Genomic DNA, 23,348 nt, shown 5'->3' on the forward strand with positions numbered 1-23,348 from the left:
GGGCCCTAGATAAACTTGAAAGGCAGACTAGGACCCAAGGACTGCAATTTCTAGGCACGTCCTAGTGCTACATTGGGCTTAGGACCAGTGAACTAGGGTGGCACGTGACCTAGAGAGATACCAGCTTGCATGGCGAAGGAAGTGCTTGCATCATCCCTGCCCTAATCCCAGGCAGTGAAGCTCTCATAGCAATGAAAGTTACTCCTTGCTCTGCTTAAGGAGAGGAGAGCAAAGAATAAAGAGGACTTTGACTTGGACACCAGCTTAGCCACAGTAGGATGGCTAAGTAGGGCACCAGGCAGAGTCATGAGGCCCCATTCCCAGGCCTTAGCTCTCGGATGGTATTTCATTTCTAGACACAAACTGAATCAAAAGGGAAGCCACTGTCTTGAAGGAGAACCCAGTCCCGGTAGGATTCATCACCTGCAGATTAAAGAACTCTTGGGCCCCGAATAACCGGCAGTGATAATGAGGGGAATATAACATGTGTCTTGGGTTCTGAGACTTACTAGCTTCAGGGGTGACCCAGCATATTCCCAGCTATGGTGCCTAGAGTGAAACACTACTAATTTTTCAGAAAAGCAGAGGGGAAAAATAAAGGGAACTTTGTCTTGCATCCTATGTACCAACTCGGCTGGGGGTAGAGCAATAAGCTGGCTCTTGGGGTCCCAAAGTTCAGGCTTAGACTCTTGGACAGCATTTCTGGACCTGCTCTGGGACAGAGGGGAGCTCACTGCCCTAAAAAGCGAGTCTCAGGCGTGGCAGCATTTACCACAAGCTGAAAGAAGAGCCCCTAGGCTCTCAGTAAACATCAGTGGTGGTCTGAAGGAATCCCCTGTGGACCGGTGGTGGGGTTGGCCACAGGGAAAGGCACCTCTGCCTGTGGAAAGTGAAGAAAAGAGTAGGAAAGACTATACTGTGGTTTGAGTGCAGGCATAACGACAGTAGAATAGAATATCAGGTAAATTGCTAAGCTGTTTAACTCCAGTCCCTGGCTCCCAGACAGCACCTCTGGACATTCCTGGAGCCTGTGGGAACTCATGGCCCTGAAGGGAAGAAACTTGGGCAAGACCCAGTGCTGTGCAGGTTTCAGGTCTAACCCAGTGCAATCCCAGCGGTGGTGGCCACAGACTTACTTGCATCACCACATCCCCAGTTCCAGGTGGCTCAGCAAAGAGAGACAGACTCTGTCTGTATGGGAGAAAAGGAAAAGAACAAGAGTCTCTGGCTGGTAATCCAGATAATTCTTCCACATATTATCTAAGACCACCAAAACAGTACCTCTACGAGTCAGCAAAAAACACAGCCTTATTGGGGTTGGAGTCCAAGTTCTTTCAAATACCTGGAAAGCCTTCCCAAGAAGAACAGTCACAAGCTCAGACCGTGAAGAGTATAATAAATAATTAACTCTTCAATGCTCATAGACTGAAGAACATTAGCAAGTATAAAAATAATCCACAAAAACATGACCTCACCAATGAACTAAATAAGGCACCAGGGAACAATTCTGAAGAAACAGAGACATACGACAACTCAGATAGACAATTCAAAATAGCTGTTTTGAGGCAACTCAAAGAAAATCAAGATAACACAGAGAAGAAATTCAGAATTCTATCAGATAAATTTAACAAAAGGATTAAAATATTTTTTTAAATCAAGCAGAATGAGTCGGGAGGTGGAGGTTACAGTGAGCTGAGATCCCACTACTGCGCTGCAGCCTGGGTGATAGAGCCAGACCCTGTCTCAAAAAAGAAAAATAAAAAAATTTAAATATATATATCAGAAATTCTATAATTGAAAAATGCAATTAACATGCTGAAGAATGCATCAGAGTCATCAGAGTCTCATAATGGCAGAACTGATCAAGAAGGAAGTAGTGAGCCTGAAGACAGGCTATTTGAAAATATAGAGAGAAGAAAAAAAGGAATAAGAAAAAATGAAGCATGCCTATCAGAAAACAGCTTCAAAGGGGCAAATCTAAGAGTTAATAGCTTTAAAGAAGAGGTAGATAAAAAGAGAAGGGTAGGAAGTTTATTCAAAAGAATAATCAGAGAACTTCCCCAACCTTGAGAAAGATATCAAATTCAAGTAAAAGAAGCTTATATAACAGCAAGCAGAAAGCTTACCTCCGGGCATTTAATAATCTGAAGGTCAAGAATAAAGAAAGGATTCTAAAAGCAGCAAGAGAAAAGAAATAACACACAATGGTGCTTCAATACATCTGGCAGCAGACATTTCAGTGGAAACCTTACAGGCCACAAGAGTGGCATGATGTATTCAAAGTGCTGAAAGAAAAACACTTTTACTCTAGAATAATATATCTAGAGAAAATATCCTTTAAGCATGAAGGAGATAAAAAGACTTTCCCAGTCAAACAAACGCTAAAGGATTTCATCAACACCGGACCTGTCCTAAAAGAAATGCTAAAGGGAGCTCTATAGTCTGAAAGAAAAGGATGTTCATGAGCAAGAAGAAACCATCTGAAGATACAAATCTCAATGGTAATAGTAAGCACACAGAAAAACACAGAATAGTATTACATTGTAATTGGAGTGTATAAATATACCAAGTAGAAAGCCTAAATAATGAACCAATGAATAATAACTACAAAAACTTTTCCAGACATAGATAGTACAATAAGATAAAAAGAAAAACAACAGAAAGCATAAAACTAGAGAGACAAAGTTATAGTGTAGTTTTTATTAGGTTCCTTTTTGTTTATGCAATCAGTGTCAAGTGTAGTTTCCATTAGTTTTACATAACAGGTTATAAGATTGTGTTGGCAAGCTTTATAATAACCTCAAACTGAAACAAATACAATGGGTACACAAAACATAAAAAGCAAGAAATTAAATCATACCACCAGAGAAAACCACCTTCACTACAAGGAAGACAAGGAAGGGAAAAAAGGAAGAGAAGTCCGCAAAACAACCAGAAAGCAAATAACAAAATTGCAGCAGTAAGTCTGTACTTATCAATAATAACATTAAATGTAAATGTACTAAACTCTCCAATTAAAAGAAATAAAGTGGCTGAATGAATTTAAAAAGAAGATCTAATGATCTGTTGCTTATAAGAAACACACTTCACTTATAAAGATACACATAAACGGAAAATAAAGAGATGAAAACAGATATTCCAAGCCAGTGGAAACAAAACAGAGCAGGAGTAGCTACCTTAATCAGACAAAATAGATTTTAAGAAAAAAATTGTAAGAAGAGACAAAGACGGTCATTATATAGTGATAAAGAAGTCAATCCAGCAAGAGGATATAATGATTGTAAATAAATATGCACTGTATTAGTCCGTTTTCACACCGCTATAAAGAACTACCCAAGACTGGGCAATGTATAAAGGAAAGAGGTTTAATTGACTCACAAATTGACATGGTTGGGAGATCTCAGGAAACTTACAATTATGGTCGAAGGGGAAACTGGCACCTTCTTCACAAGTTGGCAGGAAAGAGAAGAGCGAAGGAGGAATTTCCAAACACTGATAAAATCATCAGATTTCATGAGAACTCACTCACTATTATGAGAACAGCATGGAAGAAACTGTCCCCCAAGGATCCAATCACTTGCCTCCCTTGACACATGGGGATTATAGGTCCCTCCCTCAACATGTGGGGATTACAATTCAAGATGAGATTTGGATGGGGACACAGAGCCAAACCATATCATGCATCCAACACTGAAGCAACCAAATATATAAGGAAAATATTATGAGAACTAAAGAGAGAGATAGACTCCAATACAATAATAGCTAGAGACACCAAAATATCCCACTTTCAGCATTGGACAGATCTCATAGACAAAGAAAGTCAAAACAGAAATAGCAGACTTCATCTGTACTACAGAACAGTGGATCTAAAGATATTTACAGAACTTTTTTTTTTTTTTTTTTTTTGAGATAAGAGTCTTGCTCTGTCACCCAGGCTAGAGTGCAGTGGCATGATTTTGGCTCACCGCAACTTCCATCTTCCAGGTTCAAGCAATTCTCCTACTTCAGCCTCCAGAGTAGGTGGGATTACAGGAGCATGCCATCACACCTGGCTAATTTTTGTATTTTTAGTAGAGACAGAATTTCGCCATGTTGGCCAGGCTGGTCTCAAACTCCTGACCTCAGGTGATCCAACTGCACCAGCTTCCCAAAGTGCTGGGATTAGAGGCGTGAGCCACCACACCCGGCCAGATATTTACAGAATATTTCATCCAACGGCTGCAGAATATACATTCTTCTCCTCAGCACATGGGTCATTCTCAAGAACAGACCATATGTTAGTTCACAAAACAAGTCTTAAAACATTCAAAAAACCTGAAATATCAAGCATCTTCTCTGACCACAATTAAATATAACTACAAATTAATAATAACAGGAATATTAAAAACCATACAAATATATTGAAATTAAACAATATGTTCCTGAATCACCAGTGTAATGACGAAGAAATAAAGAATACAATTGAAAAATTTCTTCAAACAAATGATAATAAAAACACAACATACTAAAACATATAGGATACAGTGAAAGCATTATTAAGAAGGGAATTTATAGCTATAAATACTCGCATCAAAAAAAAAAGAAAAACTTCAAATAAATAACCTAATAACGCATCTTAAAGAACTAGAAAAGTAAGAACAAAACTGAACTCAAAATTAGTAGAAGAAAAGAAATACTAAAGTTCAGAGAAGAAATAAATGAATTTGAAATGAAGAAAACAATACAGAAGAGGAATGAAACGAACAGTTGGCTTCTTGAAAAGATAAACAAAATTGAAAACCTTTTAGTGAGACTAAGAAAAAGAGAAGATCCAAATAAATGAAATCAGGTATGAAAAGGGAGACATTACAACTGATACTGTAGAAATTCAATGGATCATTAGTGGCTACTATGAGCAACTATATGTCAATAAATTTTGAAAATCTAGAAGAAATGGATCAATTCCTAGATACATAAACCTACCAAGATCGAATCATTAAGAAATCTAAAACCTGAACAGACCAATAACAAGTGACAAGAGTGAAGCCTTAATAAAAAGTCTCACAATAAAGAAAAGCGTGGGGCCAGATGGCTTCACTGAATTCTAACAAACATTTTAAGAACTAATACCAATCATACCCTAAGTATTCCAAAAAATAGAGAGGAGGGAAGAATTCCACACTCATTCTACAAGGCCAATAGATTACCCTGATACCAAAACCAAAGACATATTTAAAAAAGAAAACTACAGGCTAATTTCACTGGTGAATATTGATGCAAAAATCCTCAAGAAAATACTAGCAAACTGAATTTAAAAATACATTAAAAAGGTCATTAATCATGACCAAGTGGGATTTATACTAGGGATGCAAGGATGGTTCAATATATGTAAATCAATCAATATGATACATGGTATCAACAGAATGAAGGATAAAAAAATGATCATTTCAATTGATGCTGAAAAAGTATCACATAAAGTACAACATCCCTTCATGATAAAAACCCTCAAAAAAACCCTGATACAGATGGAATATGCCTTAACATAATAAGCCATATATGACAGACCCACAACCAGTATCATACTGAATGGAGAAAACTGAAAGCCTTTCCTCTAAGATCTGAAACATGAAAAGAACGCCTACTTTCACCACTATTATTCAACATAGTACTGGAAGCCTTAGCTAGAGTAATCCAACAAGAGAAGGAGATAAAGAGCATTTAAATTGGAAAGGAGTAAGTCAAATTATCTTTATTTGCAGACGATACTATCTTATTTTTAGAAAAACCTAGAGTCCACCAAAAAACTATTAGAACTGATAAAAAAAAATTCAGTAAAGTTGCAGTATATAAAAACCAACATACAAAAATGAGTAGTGGCCGGGCATGATGGCTCATGTCTGTAATCCCAGCACTTTGTGAAGATAAGGAGATGGACTATTTGAGCCCAGGAGTTCGAGACCAGCTGGGCAACATGGTAAAACCCTGCCTCTATAAAAAAATACAAAAATTAGCCGGACCTGGTGGCACATGCCTGTAGTGCCAGCTACTCAGGAGGTGGGCAGACTGATTGAGCCAAGAAGTTTAAGGCTACAGTGAGCCATGACTGTGTCACTGTATCCCAGCCTGGGTGACAGAGTGAGATCCCATCTCAAGCAATCAGTCAATATCAGTATCATATCTATGTGCCAACAGTGAACAATCTGAACATGAATTCAAAAAAGTAACCCATTTACAACAGAAACATATAAAATTAAATACCTAGAAATAAATTTAACGAAAGTAGTGAAAGATCTCTATAATAAAAACAATAAATCACTGATAAGAGAAATTGAAGAGAATATTAAAAAATGGAAGGATATTCTATGTTTATGGATTGGCAAATCAATACTGTTAAAATACCCATATTACACAAAGCAATCTACAGATTCAATGCAATCTCTATCAAAATGCTAATGACATTCTTCAAAGAAATAAAAAAAAAAAATCCTAAAATTTATGTGGAATCAAGACTCAAAATAGCCAAAGCTATCCTGAGCACAAAGAAGATTATCTGACTTCAAATTATATTACTGAGTTATAGTAACCAAAAGAGAATGGTATTAGAATAAAAACAGACACATAAGCCAATGGAACAAAAAGAGGACCCAGAAACAAATCCACATAGCTACAGGAAATGAATTTTCAACAAAGGTGCCAAGGACAAATATCGGGGAAAAGACACTCTCTTCAATAAATGGCACTGGGAAAACTAGTTATCCATATGCAGAAGAATGAACCTTGATCCCTACACCTCACACCGTATGTAAAAATCAACTCAAAATGGATTGAAGACTTAAATCTAAGACTTCAAACTGTGAAACTACTCCAAAAAAAAAAAACTGAGGAAACTCTCCAGGACATTGGTCTGGGCAAAAATTTCTTCAGTAATACCCCATAGTCACAAGCAACCAAAGCAAAAATGAATAAATGGGATCATATCAAGTTAAAAAGCTACCACACAGCAAAAGAAACAGTCAACAAAGTGAAGAGACAACCCATAGAATGGAAGAAAATATTTGCAAAACTACCCATCTGACAAGAGATTAATAAGCAGAATATGTAAGGAACTCAAACAACTCTATAGGAAAAAATAATCCAATTTAAAAATGGGCAAAATATTTGAATAGACATTTCTCAACAGAAGACATACAAATGGCAAACAGGCACATGAAAAGGTGCTCAGGCCGGGTGCAGTGGCTCATGTCTGTAATCCCAGAACTTTGGGAGGCCGAAGCGGGCAGATCACTCGAGGTCAGGAGTTTGAGATCAGCCTGGCCGACATAGCAAAATCCCATCTCTACTAAAAAAAAAACAAAAATTAGCTAGGCATGATGGCACAGGCCTTTAATTCCAGCTACTAAGGAGGCTAAGCCATGAGAATCCCTTGAACCAGGGAGGTGGAGGTTGCAGTAAGTCAAAAATCACATCACTACACTCCAGCCTGGGTGACAGAGTGAGGCTCTGTCTCAAAGAAAAAAAGAAAAAAAAAAGAAAGAAAAAAAGGTGTTCAAGGGCTGAGCACTGAGACTCACACCTGTAATCCCAGCACTTTGGGAGGCTGATGAAGACAGATCACTTAAGGCCTGGAGTTCAAGACCAGCCTGACCAACACAGCGAAACCCCATGTCTACTAAAAATACAAAAATTAGCCGGGTGTGGTAGCACAAGCCTGTAATCCCAGCTACTCGTGTGGCTGAGCCATGAGAATCGCCCGAAGCAGGGCAGTGGAGGTTGCAGTGAGCCAAGATCATGTCAATGTACTTCAGCATGGGCAACAGAGCAAGACTGTATCTCAAAAAACAAAACAAAACAAAACAAAAGGTGCTCAATATCATTGATCATCAGAGAAATGCAAAGCAAAAGTACCATGAGATATCATCTCACTTGAGTTAAAATGGCTTGTATCCAAAAGTCAGGTAATTACAAATGCTGTCAAGGATGTGGAGAAAAAGGAACCCACATACACTATTGGTGGAGGGTAAATTAGTAAAAATCACTATACGAACAGTCAGGAGGTCCCTCAGAAATCTAAAATAGAGCTACTATATGATCCAGCAATCCCACTGCTAGGTATATAGCCAAAAGAAAGAAAATCAATATATTGAAGAGGTATCTGCACTCTCAGGTTTGTTGCAGCACTGTTTACAATGGCTAAGATTTAGAAGCAACCTATATGTCCAGCAAAAGATGAATGGATAAAGAAAATGTGGTACTTACACACAATGGAGTATTATTCGGCCATAAAAAGGAATGAGATTCTTTCATTTGCAACAACATGGATGAAAATGGAGATCATTATGTTAAGTGAAATAAGCTATGCACAGAAAGACAAACGTCGCATGTTCTCATTTATTTGTGGGATCTAAAAATCAAAACAATTTTTTCAATTGAACTCTGAACAACTGAACTCTGAGATTAAAATAGTTGAACTCAGAGAGATACTAGAAGGATGGTTACCAGAGGCTAGGAAGGGTAGTGAGGGTGTCACGGGGAGGTGACGATGATCAATAGGTATAGAAAAAATAGAACGAATGAATAAGATCTAATATTTGATAGCAAAACAGGAGACAATAGTCAATAATAATTTAATTGTGCATTTTAAAGCAACTAAAATGGTGTATCTGGATTGTTTGTAACCCAAAGGATAAGTACTTGAAGAGATGGATACCCAATATTCCATGATGTGATTATATGCAACAAAATATCTCAGGTACTACATAAATACACCTACAATGTACCCACAAATATTACAAAGAAAAGAATTAATAAAAAAATCAATGACATAATTACACTGAAAAGAAGTAACTAAAAGGAAAAGAAATAAATGGCTGGGTGGAATTCTATGTCAAAACTCATGTTTAAAAACTGAAGCCATCAACTTCTTAATTTTTTCATAATTTATTAACCTTCCATTCTTTCAGAAAATAATTTTCCTTTAAAGAAACACTTCCTTGTTTTTTCCATAATTATTTTTATTTTGCTAAATTTTACACAATACTGCAATAAATAGCCATGTATACCTATCTTTAAATACTATTATTTTTATTCCTAACAGATACATTCACAAAAATTGGATTACTCGGACCATATTGCTTTCCCATAAGACTAGAAATGTACTTTCCATTAGCAATACAAAAGAATAGCATTGCCCATTTCATCTCCTTTACTCTCTTCAACAGTACGTTATCATCCTATTTACTTTCTCTCAGTCGAAAACTGGAAAATTGATAGATAATAATTTCTCTAATTTGCATTTTCTTGAATATTTGTGTGAGTATCCTTCTCATGTTTACTAGTCACTTTTAGGTTCTTTTGTGAATTTCTTATTCATATATTATATTCAGGATATATTCTTTATTCTTTACTTTTACTTTATTCTTACAACTTTCCTGAATATATACATATTCATATATAATAATTCATATATAATAATTCTTATAGGAATTATTAGTACAGTGAATATATTAATCATTTATCAGTCACAAGCATTATGTTTTTCCAAGTTGTTCATGGTATCTTTCCTCCACTTAATGTTATAGGTAGTAACAGACTTTTATATTTCTACTTTCTAAATATCCTATATTTTGGTTACCAAATTCACACATATGCCCAAGTTCTACTTTTACAGTTTTCCAAATATGTTTCTAAAGTATTTACCATGTCATCTTCCTCCCTATTGCTTATTTCATCTGGAAGATTTTTAATATATGCTGCCTTTATAGTGGTGTTTTAATTTCTGGAGAGGCAAGTACAATCTCATCACTTTTTCACAAATTGTAGGACTATATTAAAGCATTTATTTTTTCACATTAACCGAATATTTAAATATCCAAATATAAAATTTGCATGCCTTAAATTTGTTATAAAGAATATTTAAATGCCAAATCAACTCTACTGTTATTTTAATGGAGTGCTTTACTAATGGATATATTGAGTTTACACACTAACTTGAGAAAAACGAACATTTTTGTGATGTAAAATTTTCTATCTTTGACTATAAAAGACAGTATGGAGTCTTTTTTCCAGTTAGAAAACTGGAAAAATACAAGTAATGTTGGCATATTAAGTAACAGCATCCTGCCAAAGTTAATCTTCTGATTTTGATAACTGTACCAGATTAAGACAGAGAATGTGCTTAGGAAATTTCCACTCAAGTATTTTGAGGTAGAAGGGAATCCTGACTTTAACTTACTTTCAAATTCAGAAAAACAAAGCATAAAGAGAAAGAGAATAAACATAGCAAAAATTTAACAATCACGAGATCTGGGAGAACAGTGAATAGGAGTTCCTGCTTTATTCTTACAACTTTCCTGAAAGCCTCAAATTATTTCAAAACAAAAGACTGATTCTCTCTGTCTCTGTCTCTCTCTTTCTCTCTCACACACAGACACATACATACATACACACACACACACACACACCTCAAGACCCCAAGACAGACTATCCAGCATGGAATTAGTTTATGTCAGGCCTTTGAGCCCAAGCTGAGCCATCGCATCCCCTGTGACCTGCACGTATAAGCCCAGATGGCCTGAAGTAACTGAAGAATCACAAAAAAAGTGAAAATGGCCTGTTCCTGCCTTAACTGATGACATTCCACCACAAAAGAAGTGAAAATGGCCAGTCCTTGACTTAACTGATGACATTCCACCACAAAAGAAGTGAAAATGGCCAGTCCTTGCCTTAAGTGATGACATTACCTTATGAAATTCCTTTTCCTGGCTCATCCTGGCTCGTCCTGGCTCAAAAAACCTCCCCCACTGGGTACCTTGCAACCCCCACTCCTGCTCAGAGAATAACCCCTCTCTGACTGTAATTTTCCTTTACCTACCCAAATCTTATAAAACGGTCCCACCCCTATCTCCCTTCCCTGACTCCCTTTTCGGACTCAGCCCGCCTGCACCCAGGTGAAATAAACAGCCTTGTTGCTCACACAAAGCCTGTTTGGTGGTCTCTTCACAAGGACGCGAGTGACATTTGGTGCCGTGCCTCGGATCGGGGGACCTCCCTTGGGAGATCAATCCCCTGTCCTCCTGTTCTTTGCTCCATGAGAAAGATCCACCTATGAACTCTGGTCCTCAGACCAACCAGCCCAAGGAACATCTCACCAATTTTAAATCAGGTAAGGAGCCTCTCTTCTCTTCTCCAACCTCTCTGACTATCCCTCAACCTCTTTCTCCTTTCAATCTTGGCGCCATACTTCAATCTCTCCCTTCTCTTAATTTCAGTTCCTTCCTTTTCTGATAGAGACAAAGGAGACACATTTTATCCGTGGACCCAAAACTCTGGGCATTTTATCTGGACCCAGTCACGGACTCGGGAAGAGAGTCTTTCCTTGGTGTTTAATCACGCAGGGACGCCTGCCTTGGTCCTTCACCCTTAGTGGCAAGTACTGCTTTTCTGGGGGGCAAGAACCCCCCAACCCCTTCTCTCCCTGTCTCTACCTCTTCTCTGCTTTTCTGGGGGGCAAGAACCCCCCAACCCCTTCTCTCTGTGTCTCTACCCTTTCTTCACTTTTCTGGAGGGCAAGAACCCCCCAACCCTTTCTCTCGGTGTCTCCACCCCTTCTCCGCTTTTCTGGGGGGCAAGAAGCCCCCAATCCCTTCTCTCCATGCCTCTACACCTTCTCCACTTTCCTGGGGGGCAAGCACCTCCCACCCCTTCTCACCGTGTCTCCACCCTTCTCTTTAAACTTGCCTCCTTCACTGTGGGCAATCTTCCACCCCTCCATTCCTTCTTCTCGCTTAGCCTGTGTTCTCAAGAACTTTTACCTCTTCAACTCTCACCTGACCTAAAATCTAAGCGTCTTATTTTCTTCTGCAACACCGCTTGACCCCAATACAAACTCGACAGTCCTTCCAAATAGCCAGAGAACAGCACTTTCAATTTTTCCATACTACAAAACCTAAATAATTTTTGTCAAAAAATGGGCAAATGGTCTGAGATGCCTTATATCCAGGCATTTTTCACACTTCATTCCCTCCCAAATCTCTGTTCCCAATGTGATTCCTCCCAAATCCTCTTTCTTTCCCTCCCGCCTGTCCCCTCAGTCCCAACCCCAAGCGTCGCTGAGTCTTTCCAGTCTTCCTTTCCTACAGACCCATCTGACCTCTCCCCTCCTCCCCAGGCTGAGCTAAGTCCCAATTCTTCCTCAGCCTCCGCTCCTCCACCCTATAATCCTTCTATCACCTCCCCTCCTCACACCCAGCCTGGCTTACGGCTTAGTTCCATGACTAGCTCTTCCCCACCTGCCCAACAATTTCCTCTTAGAGAAGTGGCTGGAGTTGAAGGCATAGTCACTTTTTCTCTATCAGACCTCTCTCAGATCAGTCAGTGTTTAGGCTCTTTCTCATTAGACTTCACTAAATATATACAAGAATTCCAATATCTAACTCTGTCCTACAATTTAACCTGGAGTGACTTAAATGTCATCCTGACTTCTACCCTCTCCTGAGATGAACTGGAAAGAGTTTTTTCTCTAGCCCAATGTCATGCTGATAACTGCCAGCTTCACGAGCCAGACCTCCAGGAAGGCATTAAAGCAGTTCCCTAAGAGGATCCCCAATGGAACTGTCAGGAAGATTCCCCAGGAATAGCTAGGCGAGATTACATGATTTCTTGCCTAGTTAAAGGGCTTAAAAAGGCAGCTTACAAAGCTGTTAATTATGACAAGCTTAAAGAAACTACCCAAGGTAAAGACGAAAACCCAGCCCAGTTCATGGCCTGCTTAGCAGCAACCCTTAGACACTTTACCACCCTAGACTCAGAAGGTCACCTTATTCTTAATATGCATTTTATCACCCAATCCACTCCTGACATTAGGAAAAAACTTCAAAAATTAGAATTTCTGGCCCTCAAACACCACAACAGGAATTAACCAGCCTCGCCTTCAAGGTGTACCAGACAGCAACGCATTTCTGAGTTACAATTACCTGCCTCTGCTGTGAGACAAAACCCAGTCACACTTCCAGTGTACAAGAACTTCAAAATGCCTAAGCCGCACATGCCTAAGCCACAGCAGTCAAGCATTCCTACAAGACTTCCTCCATCAGGATCTTGCTTCAAGTGCCAGAAATCTGGCCACTGGGCCAAGGAATGCCCACAGTCCAGGATTCCTCCCAAGCCGTCCCATATGTGCAGGGACCCACTGGAAATCAGACTGCCCAGCTCACCTGGCAGTCACTCCTAGAGCCCCTAAAGCTCTAGCCCAAGGCTCTCTAACTGACTCCTTCCCAGATCTGCTAGGCACAGCGACTGAAGATTGACACTGCCTGATCGCCTCGGAAGCCCCCTGGACCACCACGGACACCAAGCTTTGAGTAACTCTCACAGTGGAGAATAAGTCCATCTCCTGTTTAATCGATGCGGGGGCTACATACCCCACATTACCTTCTTTTCAAGGGTCTGTTTCCCTTGCCCCAATAACTGTTGTGGGTATTGCCAAGCTTCAAAACCCCTTAAAACTCCCCACTCTGGTGCCAACTTGGACAACATTCTTTTAAGCACTCTTTTTAGTTATCCCCACCTGCCCAGTTCCCTTATTAGGCCAAGATATTTTAACCAAATTATCTGCTTCCCTGACTATTCCTGGAGTACAGCCATATCACATTGCTGCCCTTCTTCCCAACCCAAAGCCTCCTTTGCGTCTTCCTCTCATATCCCCCCACCTTAACCCACAATCCCTCAGACCAACCAGCCCAAGGAACATCTCACCAATTTTAAATTGGGTAAGCGGCCTCTCTTTTTACTCTCTTCTCCAACCTCTCTCACTATCCCTCAACCTCTTTCTCCTTATATCAACTCTACTCCCCCCATATTTGGACCTCTCACAACACAAACTACTATTCCTGTGGCCGCTCCTTTATGCATCTCTCGGCAAAAACCCACTGGAATTCCCCTAGGTAACCTTTCACCTTCTCGATGTTCCTTTACTCTTCATATCCAAAGCCCAACTACATACATCACTGAAACAATTGGAGCCTTCCAGCTCCATATTACAGACAAGCCCTCTGTCAATACTGGCAAACTTAAAAACATTAGCAGTAATTATTGCTTAGGAAGACACTTACCCTGTATTTCACTCCATCCTTGGCTACCTTCCCCTTGCCCTTCAGACTCTCCTCCAAGGTCCACTTCTTGTTTACTTATACCCAGTCCCGAAAATAACAGTGAAAGGTTGCTCATAGATACTCAACATTTTCTCATACACCATGAAAATCGAACCTCCCCCTCTACAGTTACCTCATCAGTCCCCATTACAACCTCTGACAGTTGCCGCCCTAGCTGGATCCCTAGGAGTCTGGGTACAAGACTCCCCTTTCAGCACTCCCTTTCATCTTTTTACTTTGCATCTCCAGTTTTGCCTCGCACAGGTCTCTTCTTCCTCTGTGGATTCTCCACCTACATGTGTCTACCTGCTAATTGGACAGGCACATGCACACTAGGTTTCCTTACTCCCAGAATTCAATTTGCAAATGGGACCGAAGAGCTCCCTGATCCCCTCATGACACCGACACGACAAAAAAGAGTTATTCCACTAATTCCCTTGCTTGTCGGTTTAGGACTTTCTGCCTCCACTATTGCTCTCGGTGCTGGAAGAGCAGGCATTTCAACCTCTGTCACAACCTTCCGTAGCCTTTCTAATGACTTCTCTGCTAGCATTACAGACATATCACAAACTTTATCAGTCCTCCAGGCCCAAGTTGACTCTTTAGCTGCAGGTGTCCTCCAAAACCACCAAGGCCTTGACTTACTCACTGCTGAAAAAGGAGGACTCTGTATACTCTTAAATGAAGAGTGTTGTTTTCACCTAAATCAATCTGGACTGGTGCATGACAACATAAAAAAACTCAAGGATAGAGCCCAAAAACTTGCCTACCAAACAAGTAATTATGCTGAACCCTCCTGGGGACTCTCTAATTGGATGTCCTGGGTCCTCCCAATTCTTAGTCCTTTAATACCTATTTTTCTACTTCTTTTATTCGGACCTTGTATCTTCCATTTAGTTTCTCAATTCATCCAAAACTGTATCCATGCCATCACCAATCATTCTATATGACAAATATTTCTTCTAACAACCCCCAAAATATCACCCCTTACCACAAAAATCTTCCTTCAGCTTAATCTCTCCCACTCTAGGTTCCCATGCCACTCCTAATCCCACTTGAAGAAGCCCAGAGAAACATCGCCCATTATCTCTCCACGCCACCCCCCAAAAAAAAATTTTCTTTGCTGCCCCAACACTTCAATACTATTTTATGTTATTTTTCTTATTAATATAAGAAGCCAGGAATGTCAGGCCTCTGAGCCCAAGCTGAGCCATCGCATCCCCTGTGACCTGCACGTATATAGGTATATACTCCCAGATGTCCTGAAGTAACTGAAGAATCACAAAAGTGAAAATGGCCTGTTCCTGCCTTAACTGATGACATTTCACCACAAAAGAAGTGAAAATGGCCAGTCCTTGCCTTAAGTGATGACATTACCTTGTGAAATTCCTTTTCCTGGCTCATCCTGGCTCAAACAAGCTCCCCTACTGAGCACCTTGCAACCCCCACTCCTGCCTGCCAGAGAACAACTCCCCTTTGACTGTAATTTTCCTTTACCTACCCAAATCCTATAAAACGGCCCCACCCCTATCTCCCTTCCCTGTCTCTCTTTTTGGACTCAGTCCGTCTGCACCCAGGTGAAGTAAACAGCCTTGTTGCTCACACAAAGCCTGTTTGGTGGTCTCTTCACAACAGACATGAGTGACAGTTTATATTTTATCTTATTTGCTTTAATAAAATTTTGTAGCTTCATTCCAAAGAGCATGTGTACTTTTCTTGCAGAATTTGGCCCAAAACATTGTTTTTGTCATATCTATGAACACACTGTATTTCTGATGTCCATTCTTAGCTGGTTACTGACTTTCAAAGAAAAGCTATTAATTTTTTGCATAACTCTCATATCTAATAATCTCACCAAATTCTTTTATTAACTCTGGTAGAAAAACGTTCAAGATCCAGGTACACCTCAGGACACAGGAATTAGATTTTCCTAGACCACAGCATTAGAAATTTGAAACTACTCTTATTTCTTTCTTTAATAGCATTTATATTAGCTATATCTTACACTTGCAAGAACATCAAAAAATATGTTAATAACACTGACAGTATCACTCATTTTTCCTGATTTTAAAAGAGATGACTTTAATCATTTAAAATATTTAATAGTCTTTACCATATTTGTATGTTTCCTTATATAAATCTTTTTCTCTGAGTTTTAATAGGGCTGGCAGCTAAAAATCATCATATGCTTTTTTCTACCTTTACTGATATCTTCATGTTTTTTCTATTTTTAATTTGCTGATGTGATTTATTTTGCAGGTAGATATCCCAAAATAAACATTTTATAATTCCAGTAAAAGTTTTCAGTCATCATACTATATAATTCATTCTTTATATTGATGAATTATGTTATTTAAAGTTATAGTATAAATATTGTACTTATATTCTTAAGCGAAATTGGTCTTCTAGAGTTTTATTTTTCTAGAATAATTTTCAGATTTGCTGATTGTGTAAAATTCACTTGGAAGATTTTTCATCTTTTCTAATGTACCAGAAAAATGTCAGCAACATATGAGTTTATCTGTTCTTGATATGTTAGAAGCCATACAGTGCTTTTAAATATTTTTCCAATTCTATAGCAAATGTACTACTTATCTAATTTTCTAGTTTACTTTAGGTGAATTTGGGTCATTTTTATAGCTACAAAACCATTAATTTCCTGTAGAAATTTATATTTCTTATACATGTTCAGGCACAACTACTGAGATAAGCAATGGTCCCGGGATGGGTTTATCACTTAGTGGAGAGAGGTGTATGCTCCCTCATTTCGTCAGCTACAAATAATATTATGCTCCAAACCCTAAAGACAGAGAAATTTCACACCTGTGTGTTCAGTTCCTCTCGAGAAACCTGGATGATCTTACCTTTGCCATAGAGATTTTCATTTCTGGCTAACTAGCTCTGTTTTGCCCAGAAAGGGAGAACTCCTTCACCAGTTTTCTTTATAGGAAAACCATCAGAGTCAAGACTCACCTCTGATTATTAACATTAGACCAGCCAAACAAGAAGCTTCTCTGATCAAGCTTCTCTGGTAGCTCAACTGCAACTGAGACCAGAGGCTAAAGAGACACGTACTATCTCCCAGAACCCCCATGACTCTCCCATAAACCTAGATTTTAATTTTTTGATGACATATACTATGTTTCTTTGGACCTGCCATTTTACCGGGACAATTTGCCATGATTATCATTAAAAAATGGTAATTTCCGCACACCAACCACATGTGTAACCTACCTCAAATTCCGCATGTCTGTGAATATCTTCTGCTCTCTGCCTGCTCAGGATAAATTCAGCTTCATTTGCTACTCTTACTAGATGATCTTTCATTGTCTGGCTAAGCAATCTGTAAAAAATGAATGTTATCAAATAAATATATGTATTCACACACAACATAAATGATTATTCACTGCTTACTGTGGAGAGGAAGGAATCCTTACTTTCTTCTTTTGACATCATACACAATGAGGTACCATTATTTCACACTAAATAATTGAGGAATGTAACAACAGCAAAAGCTTACCCTTCTGGCAATAGCAGATTGGCTTCTATCAGACTAGCCATGTAACAAAAGCAACTAAAAATACTAGATTAAAGTTGTGTTTTAATCTTTTAAAATGCACTGGAAAGTTACCAAGGCAGCCAAAATTAACCAGGGAAGATCACAGAGAAGAAAGCACAAAAGACAATCAGTTTGACTTTTTACATTAAAGCATTTGCTATTCCCAAGTGAGAACAGAGGAGCTACACAGACCTGTCACTAGTCTCACAAAGATAAATAGAAAAAAACTGAGGTTCGCAGTCTGTCAACGTGGGGGAGTCTTGGTAGACTACCCAAGAGTTACAACAGGTATCAGGCATACCCCAGAAAGCAAGAAATAGATCGGGCCTCAAAACACTGAAACAGACCTTCAGAGAACATCTGGTGATTGGTATTCAGGTTAACTGGCAGCCAAAAAGCTAAGCAAAGCTTTCAGGGCGGGGAGAAAAAAATCAGAAATAGCAATGCAGGAGGGCCATGGTAAAACCTCAGGTTTTCAGAGGACCTCAAAAGGGCTACACACTAGGAGAAGGCAAAACAGGTCAAACTCTCACAAGAACCTTAAAAAAAAAAAAAAAAACCCAACCCTTGAGTCAGCTCAGACCCTAAATTAATACAATGAGCTATTAGTCTAATTGCTAATCAGAAACCAAAAGGAAGTCCTTTCTAAAGGAAGATAATATCATAGAGGCTTAAATTTACCCTTGCAATTTTAAAATACAATTTTCAGCATTCAGTCACCAATTAACAGGCACAAGAGACAATATCATACAAATGAAAACTAAATAGAAACTGGTTCACATCTGGACATTGAAATGAATGTAGTTAATATGTTTAGAACTCATTGTGTAATAGAGAATTCCAATAAAGAATGACAACTGTAAACATACTGAAAAAAATAAATAAATATAAAAATAGATTTACTGGGTTATTAAGCTCAGCCAAAAAAGGAAAAATTAACTGAAAGATAGGTCAATGACAACTAGACTGAAACATAGTAAGAAAACTTACTGAAAATTGAACAAAATAAATAACAGACATACAGGACATGGTAAAAGGATCTAATATAAGTGTATCTATAATATAAGAAAGAGTAGACACATAATTAGAAAGAAGCCATATTTGAAGAGATAATGGCCAAGATTTTTCAAAATTGGGAAAAAACACTGAGCGATATGTTGATGGAGTGCTACAAAACCCAAGCAGGGTTTTCAAGGATACCCCGCTTAGGCAATAATAGTAAAACTATCAAAGAAAAAAACTCTTAATAGCAGACAGGGGGAGAGGCCTTCAAAAGAGCAACAATAAGCCTAATGGAAGCCAGAGAAGAATACAATGACCTATTTAAAATACTAAACAAAAATACTACCTAAAAGGCCAGGCCAGTGGCTCACATCTATAATCCCAGCACTTTGGGAGGCCCAGGCGAGAGGATCACATGAGGCCAGTAGTTCAAGACTAGCCTTGGCAATGTAGTGAGATTCCATCTCTACCAAAAAAGTTTTTTTTAATTAGCTCAGCATGGTGGTACATGCCTATGGTCCCAGCTACTCAGGAGCCTGAGGCAGAAGGATCACTTGAGTCAATGAGTTTCAAGTTATAGCGAGCTATGATCCCACCACAGCACTCCAGCCTGAGCAACAGAGAGAGATCCTGTCTCAAAAACAAACAAACCAACCACCTAAGAATTCTATCCTCTTCAAGATCAGCCTAGCTAACGTAGTGAAACCCTGTCTCTACTAAAAATACAAAAATTAGCCAGGCACGATGGCAGGTGCCTGTAATCCCAGATACTAGGGAGGCTGAGGTGGAAGAATGGCTTGAACTTGGGTGGCGAAGCTTGTAGTGAGCCGAGATCGCGTCATTGCACTCCAGCCTGGGCGACAGAGCAAGACTCCGACTCAAAAAAAGAAGAAAGAAAAGAAAAAAAAGAAAAGAAAAGAAAAGAAAAAGAAAAGAATTCTATCCTCAAAAAGTATCCTTCAATAATGAGATTTAAAGGGTCCAGAATATACCACTGTCGGAAAAAAAAGAGTCTTTTTCTGAACTTCCTTTATCTGCCTAAACAGAGAAGCTCCCAAAAGAATTCAGCTTTCATCAATCCCTTCCCAGGGAGTTTTGCAACCAAGGAAGATTGACTATTATCAGTAAAGATGAGAAGTTAGTACCAGGATAAGAAATTATCTAAATAGACGTTGTTGCAAAACTGTAATATCACTTAACTATTCTCCTAAAGGCCTACTTACTGTGCGCAAAATCATTAGCTTCCCCAAATGTGTCCTTCATTACCTCACTTTTACCCTATTAAAATGGTATGTATATAACCCCAAATTCTAACCCCTTCCTTGAGTCACATTTTTCTGTGAATTCTTTTTTTTTTTTGAGATGAAGTTTTGCTCTGTTGCCTAGGCTGGAGTATAATGGCATGATCTCGGCTCACTGCAACCTCCGCCTCCTGGGTTCAAGCAATTCTCCCGCCTCAGCCTCCCAAGTAGCTGAGATTACAGGCACCCGTCATCATGCCCGGCTAATTTTTGTATTTTTAGTAGAGACAAGGGTTCACCATGTTAGCCAGGGTGGTCTTGAACTCCTGACCTCAGGTGACCCACCTGCCTTGGCCACCCAAAGTGCTGGGATTACAGGCGTGAGCCAAAGCAGCCGGCCGAATTCTGATATACTTATTTATGACTAAAAATAGGTCTTTTTTCTTGCAAATCTGTTTTTGTCTGTTTAATTCACAGATCCCCAAACAACAAACCTAAGAGGTTAGAGGAAAACTTTTCCTCATCACCAAAAGCAAAATAAGAACATTCCACGACAAATAAAATAGGGAGAATTTGTCACCAGCCAACCAACATTCTTCATAAGGATGAAAAATAATGTAAGATTGATACAAGTCAAGGAAAACAATTGGAGCAATGAAAATGACAAACGTGCGTAAATCTAAAAGAATACTGAATATTTGCAATAATTATGTAACTTCTAGAATTAAAAAATACTGCAATCTAAAATATATAACCACAGCATACAAGGCAAGAGAAACCAAATGAATTACTGTTGTAAGTTTCTTGTATCATACATAGATTGGCAAAAGAATCAGTTTATGTAAGATGTTAATTATAATATTCATACTAGAATCTCTGGGTAACCACTAAAGGTATTTAAAATAATATACAACCATCAAGTTAATGGGGAAAAAATTAAGGAACAAATACTTAGCTCAAAAGAAGGGGGGAAAAAAAAAGAAACACAAGATATGGAGCAAATATAAAGGACATAAATAATAAGATGATAAATTTTAACCTAAACATATCAGAAATACATAGAAAGTAAACATTTAGTAGTAAAATTATTGTCAAATCAATTTTTTTAAGTATATGATGCTTGTAAGTGACACGATTTCAATATAAGGTTGAACAAAGATTGAAAAGCATAGTTTCAGAAAACATGAACAATTTTTAAAAGCTAAAAGAAAGATAATAAACTTGTATTAGTATAAGAAGCAAACAGAAATAACAAGATAAACCTGTTAAATTAATAAGAGGATAAATGAACTACAGACACAGAAATTTAGTATTTTGAGATTCTAAATTTGTATGCTCCTAAGAATACGGCCTACTACCAGATATAGAATATAAAAAGTTATAGAATACTTTTTAACCTGACCTGACTGACACATCAAGAACATTATACCCAGTAAGAGAATAATAAATATTATTTTCAGGTAAACATGGAATATATACAAAAAATAGGCAAAATGTGGGGTCATAAAGCAATTTATAGCGAATTTCAAGTGATGAAATCATACTGAGTATGTTCTTTGATACACTTCAATTAAACTAGAAATAACACGATATAGATCACTCTGCAAGAAGCTCTAAGCTGACCACCAATTTTCCTAACCTCCTGTTACCCACAGCATTATGTAATCTTCTCCTTTACCGTGTAGGAAGGAGATGGGACTTACCTCTAAGCAAGAAAATATGGCAACAATGAAGGAATAACACTTCAATAATTACATTAAACAAGACGGTAACTTGCATCTTGCTAGCAGACTCTATTGACACTCTCCCTTAATGGCTAAGCTAAAGAAACCTGCCATGTTATGAGCTGCCCTGTGTAGAGGCCTCCACGGCAAGGAGCTGAGTAGAGCCCCAGACAACAGCTCACAAGGAATTCAGATTCTCAGTCTAACGACTCAGAATGAACTGAATTCTGCCAATAGTCACATGATCATGGAAGCAGATCCTTTCCTAGTCAAACCTCAAATAAAACTGCAACTCTGGCCAACACCTTAACTGCAGCCTTGTAAGTGAACCTGAAGGAAAGGCCCAACTAAGCCATGCCTAGATTCCTGACCAAAAAAAATTGAGATAATAAATGTATGTTTCTTTAAGGCTAAGTTGTGATAATATTATTAATACAGCAGTCACTAAGTAATATCATTCCATGTCTAAAAACTAAAGAATGCAACTCTGAAAAAAACTCACACATAAAAGAATATATCATAATGGAAATTAGGAAATGTTTGCAGTAAAACGTAGTAAAAACAATGTGCCAAAATCTGTGGATTTAGATAAACCTTAAACCAATGCTTAGAGGGAAACTGATATACTGAATAAAAACACTAAAGAAGAAAAAAATTGTCAAAATAAATTACGCAAGTATTGAACTGAAGAAATTAGAAAAAGAACAGCCAGTGAACACTGAAAGTAAACTAAGGATAAGAACAGAAATTAAATAGAAAATAAAAATACACTTTAGAAGATAAAGTTAAAAGTTATTTGAAATACTGAAAAAATCCAAAACAAATATGTAAACAATTAAAATTAATAATTGAATTTAGAAAGGTCATTGGGTTTAAGGCAAATACACAAAAATCAACTAGATTCTTTTTATAGGTTACTAACAAAGTAAAAACGATTTTTAAATACTATTTGAAAAGCATTCAAAACCATCAAAATATGTAGGAATAGGAAAGAAAAATGTGCTAGAATTCTGCATGTCAAACAGAAAGAATGGTAAAAGAAGTTAAAAAAACGTAAAGAAAAAAGTATACTATGTTCATGAAAGGGAAAGGCCTGTATTATAAAGATATCAATTCTCCACAAAGCTATTTATAGATACAGTCCAATCAAAATCCTAGTAGGTCTTTCTGCATAATCTGATGAGTTCAAATTTAATTCTAAAAGCCATAGAAAATGTAAACAAACAAGAATACGTGAGACATTCTTGAAGAGGGGAACAGAGATGAAAATCATGATAATGATATTAAAAGACTTAAAAGTAAGATGGTCTTTTCCAAAAACTGGTCTTAGATCAACTGATGCTCATATGGACAAATTAACCTTGACTTCTACCTCAAACCATACAAACAAACCAATTCCAAATGAATCCTAGAGAAGACCTAAAGATTTCAGGAAGTTTAAAAAGTTTCTAGAAGATTACGTAAGAGAGCATCTTCCTGGCTGGGTCAATGTAAAGACTTACTGCACCAAACAAAAATACACAAAACATAAGAAAAATAGTGACAAAATGAACCACATCAAAATTTAAAGACTTGTGTTTATGAAAGCCACCACTAAGAGAATTAAAAACCAAACTTCAGAGAGGGAGAATATATTTGGAATAATTACAACCAATGAGAAACTGATATCTTAAAAATATTAAAAAGCCTCTTACAA

The 23,348-nt window shown here is 38.0% G+C and overlaps 1 protein-coding gene across 2 annotated transcripts in view; it reads right to left on the reverse strand.

The window, feature by feature from the left end:
• LRBA (LPS responsive beige-like anchor protein) overlaps positions 1-23,348 on the reverse strand; it is a 756,763-nt gene that overhangs the window by 466,972 nt on the left and 266,443 nt on the right. For both annotated transcript variants that reach the window (XM_025385122.1, XM_025385123.1), the window contains one exon: positions 17,361-17,469. In XM_025385122.1, the coding sequence (XP_025240907.1) occupies positions 17,361-17,469 (109 nt within the window). The remainder of the gene's footprint in view (positions 1-17,360; positions 17,470-23,348) is intronic.

Source organism: Theropithecus gelada, chromosome 5, assembly GCF_003255815.1.
Source record: "Theropithecus gelada isolate Dixy chromosome 5, Tgel_1.0, whole genome shotgun sequence".
In the NCBI taxonomy this organism is placed as follows: domain Eukaryota; kingdom Metazoa; phylum Chordata; class Mammalia; order Primates; family Cercopithecidae; genus Theropithecus; species Theropithecus gelada.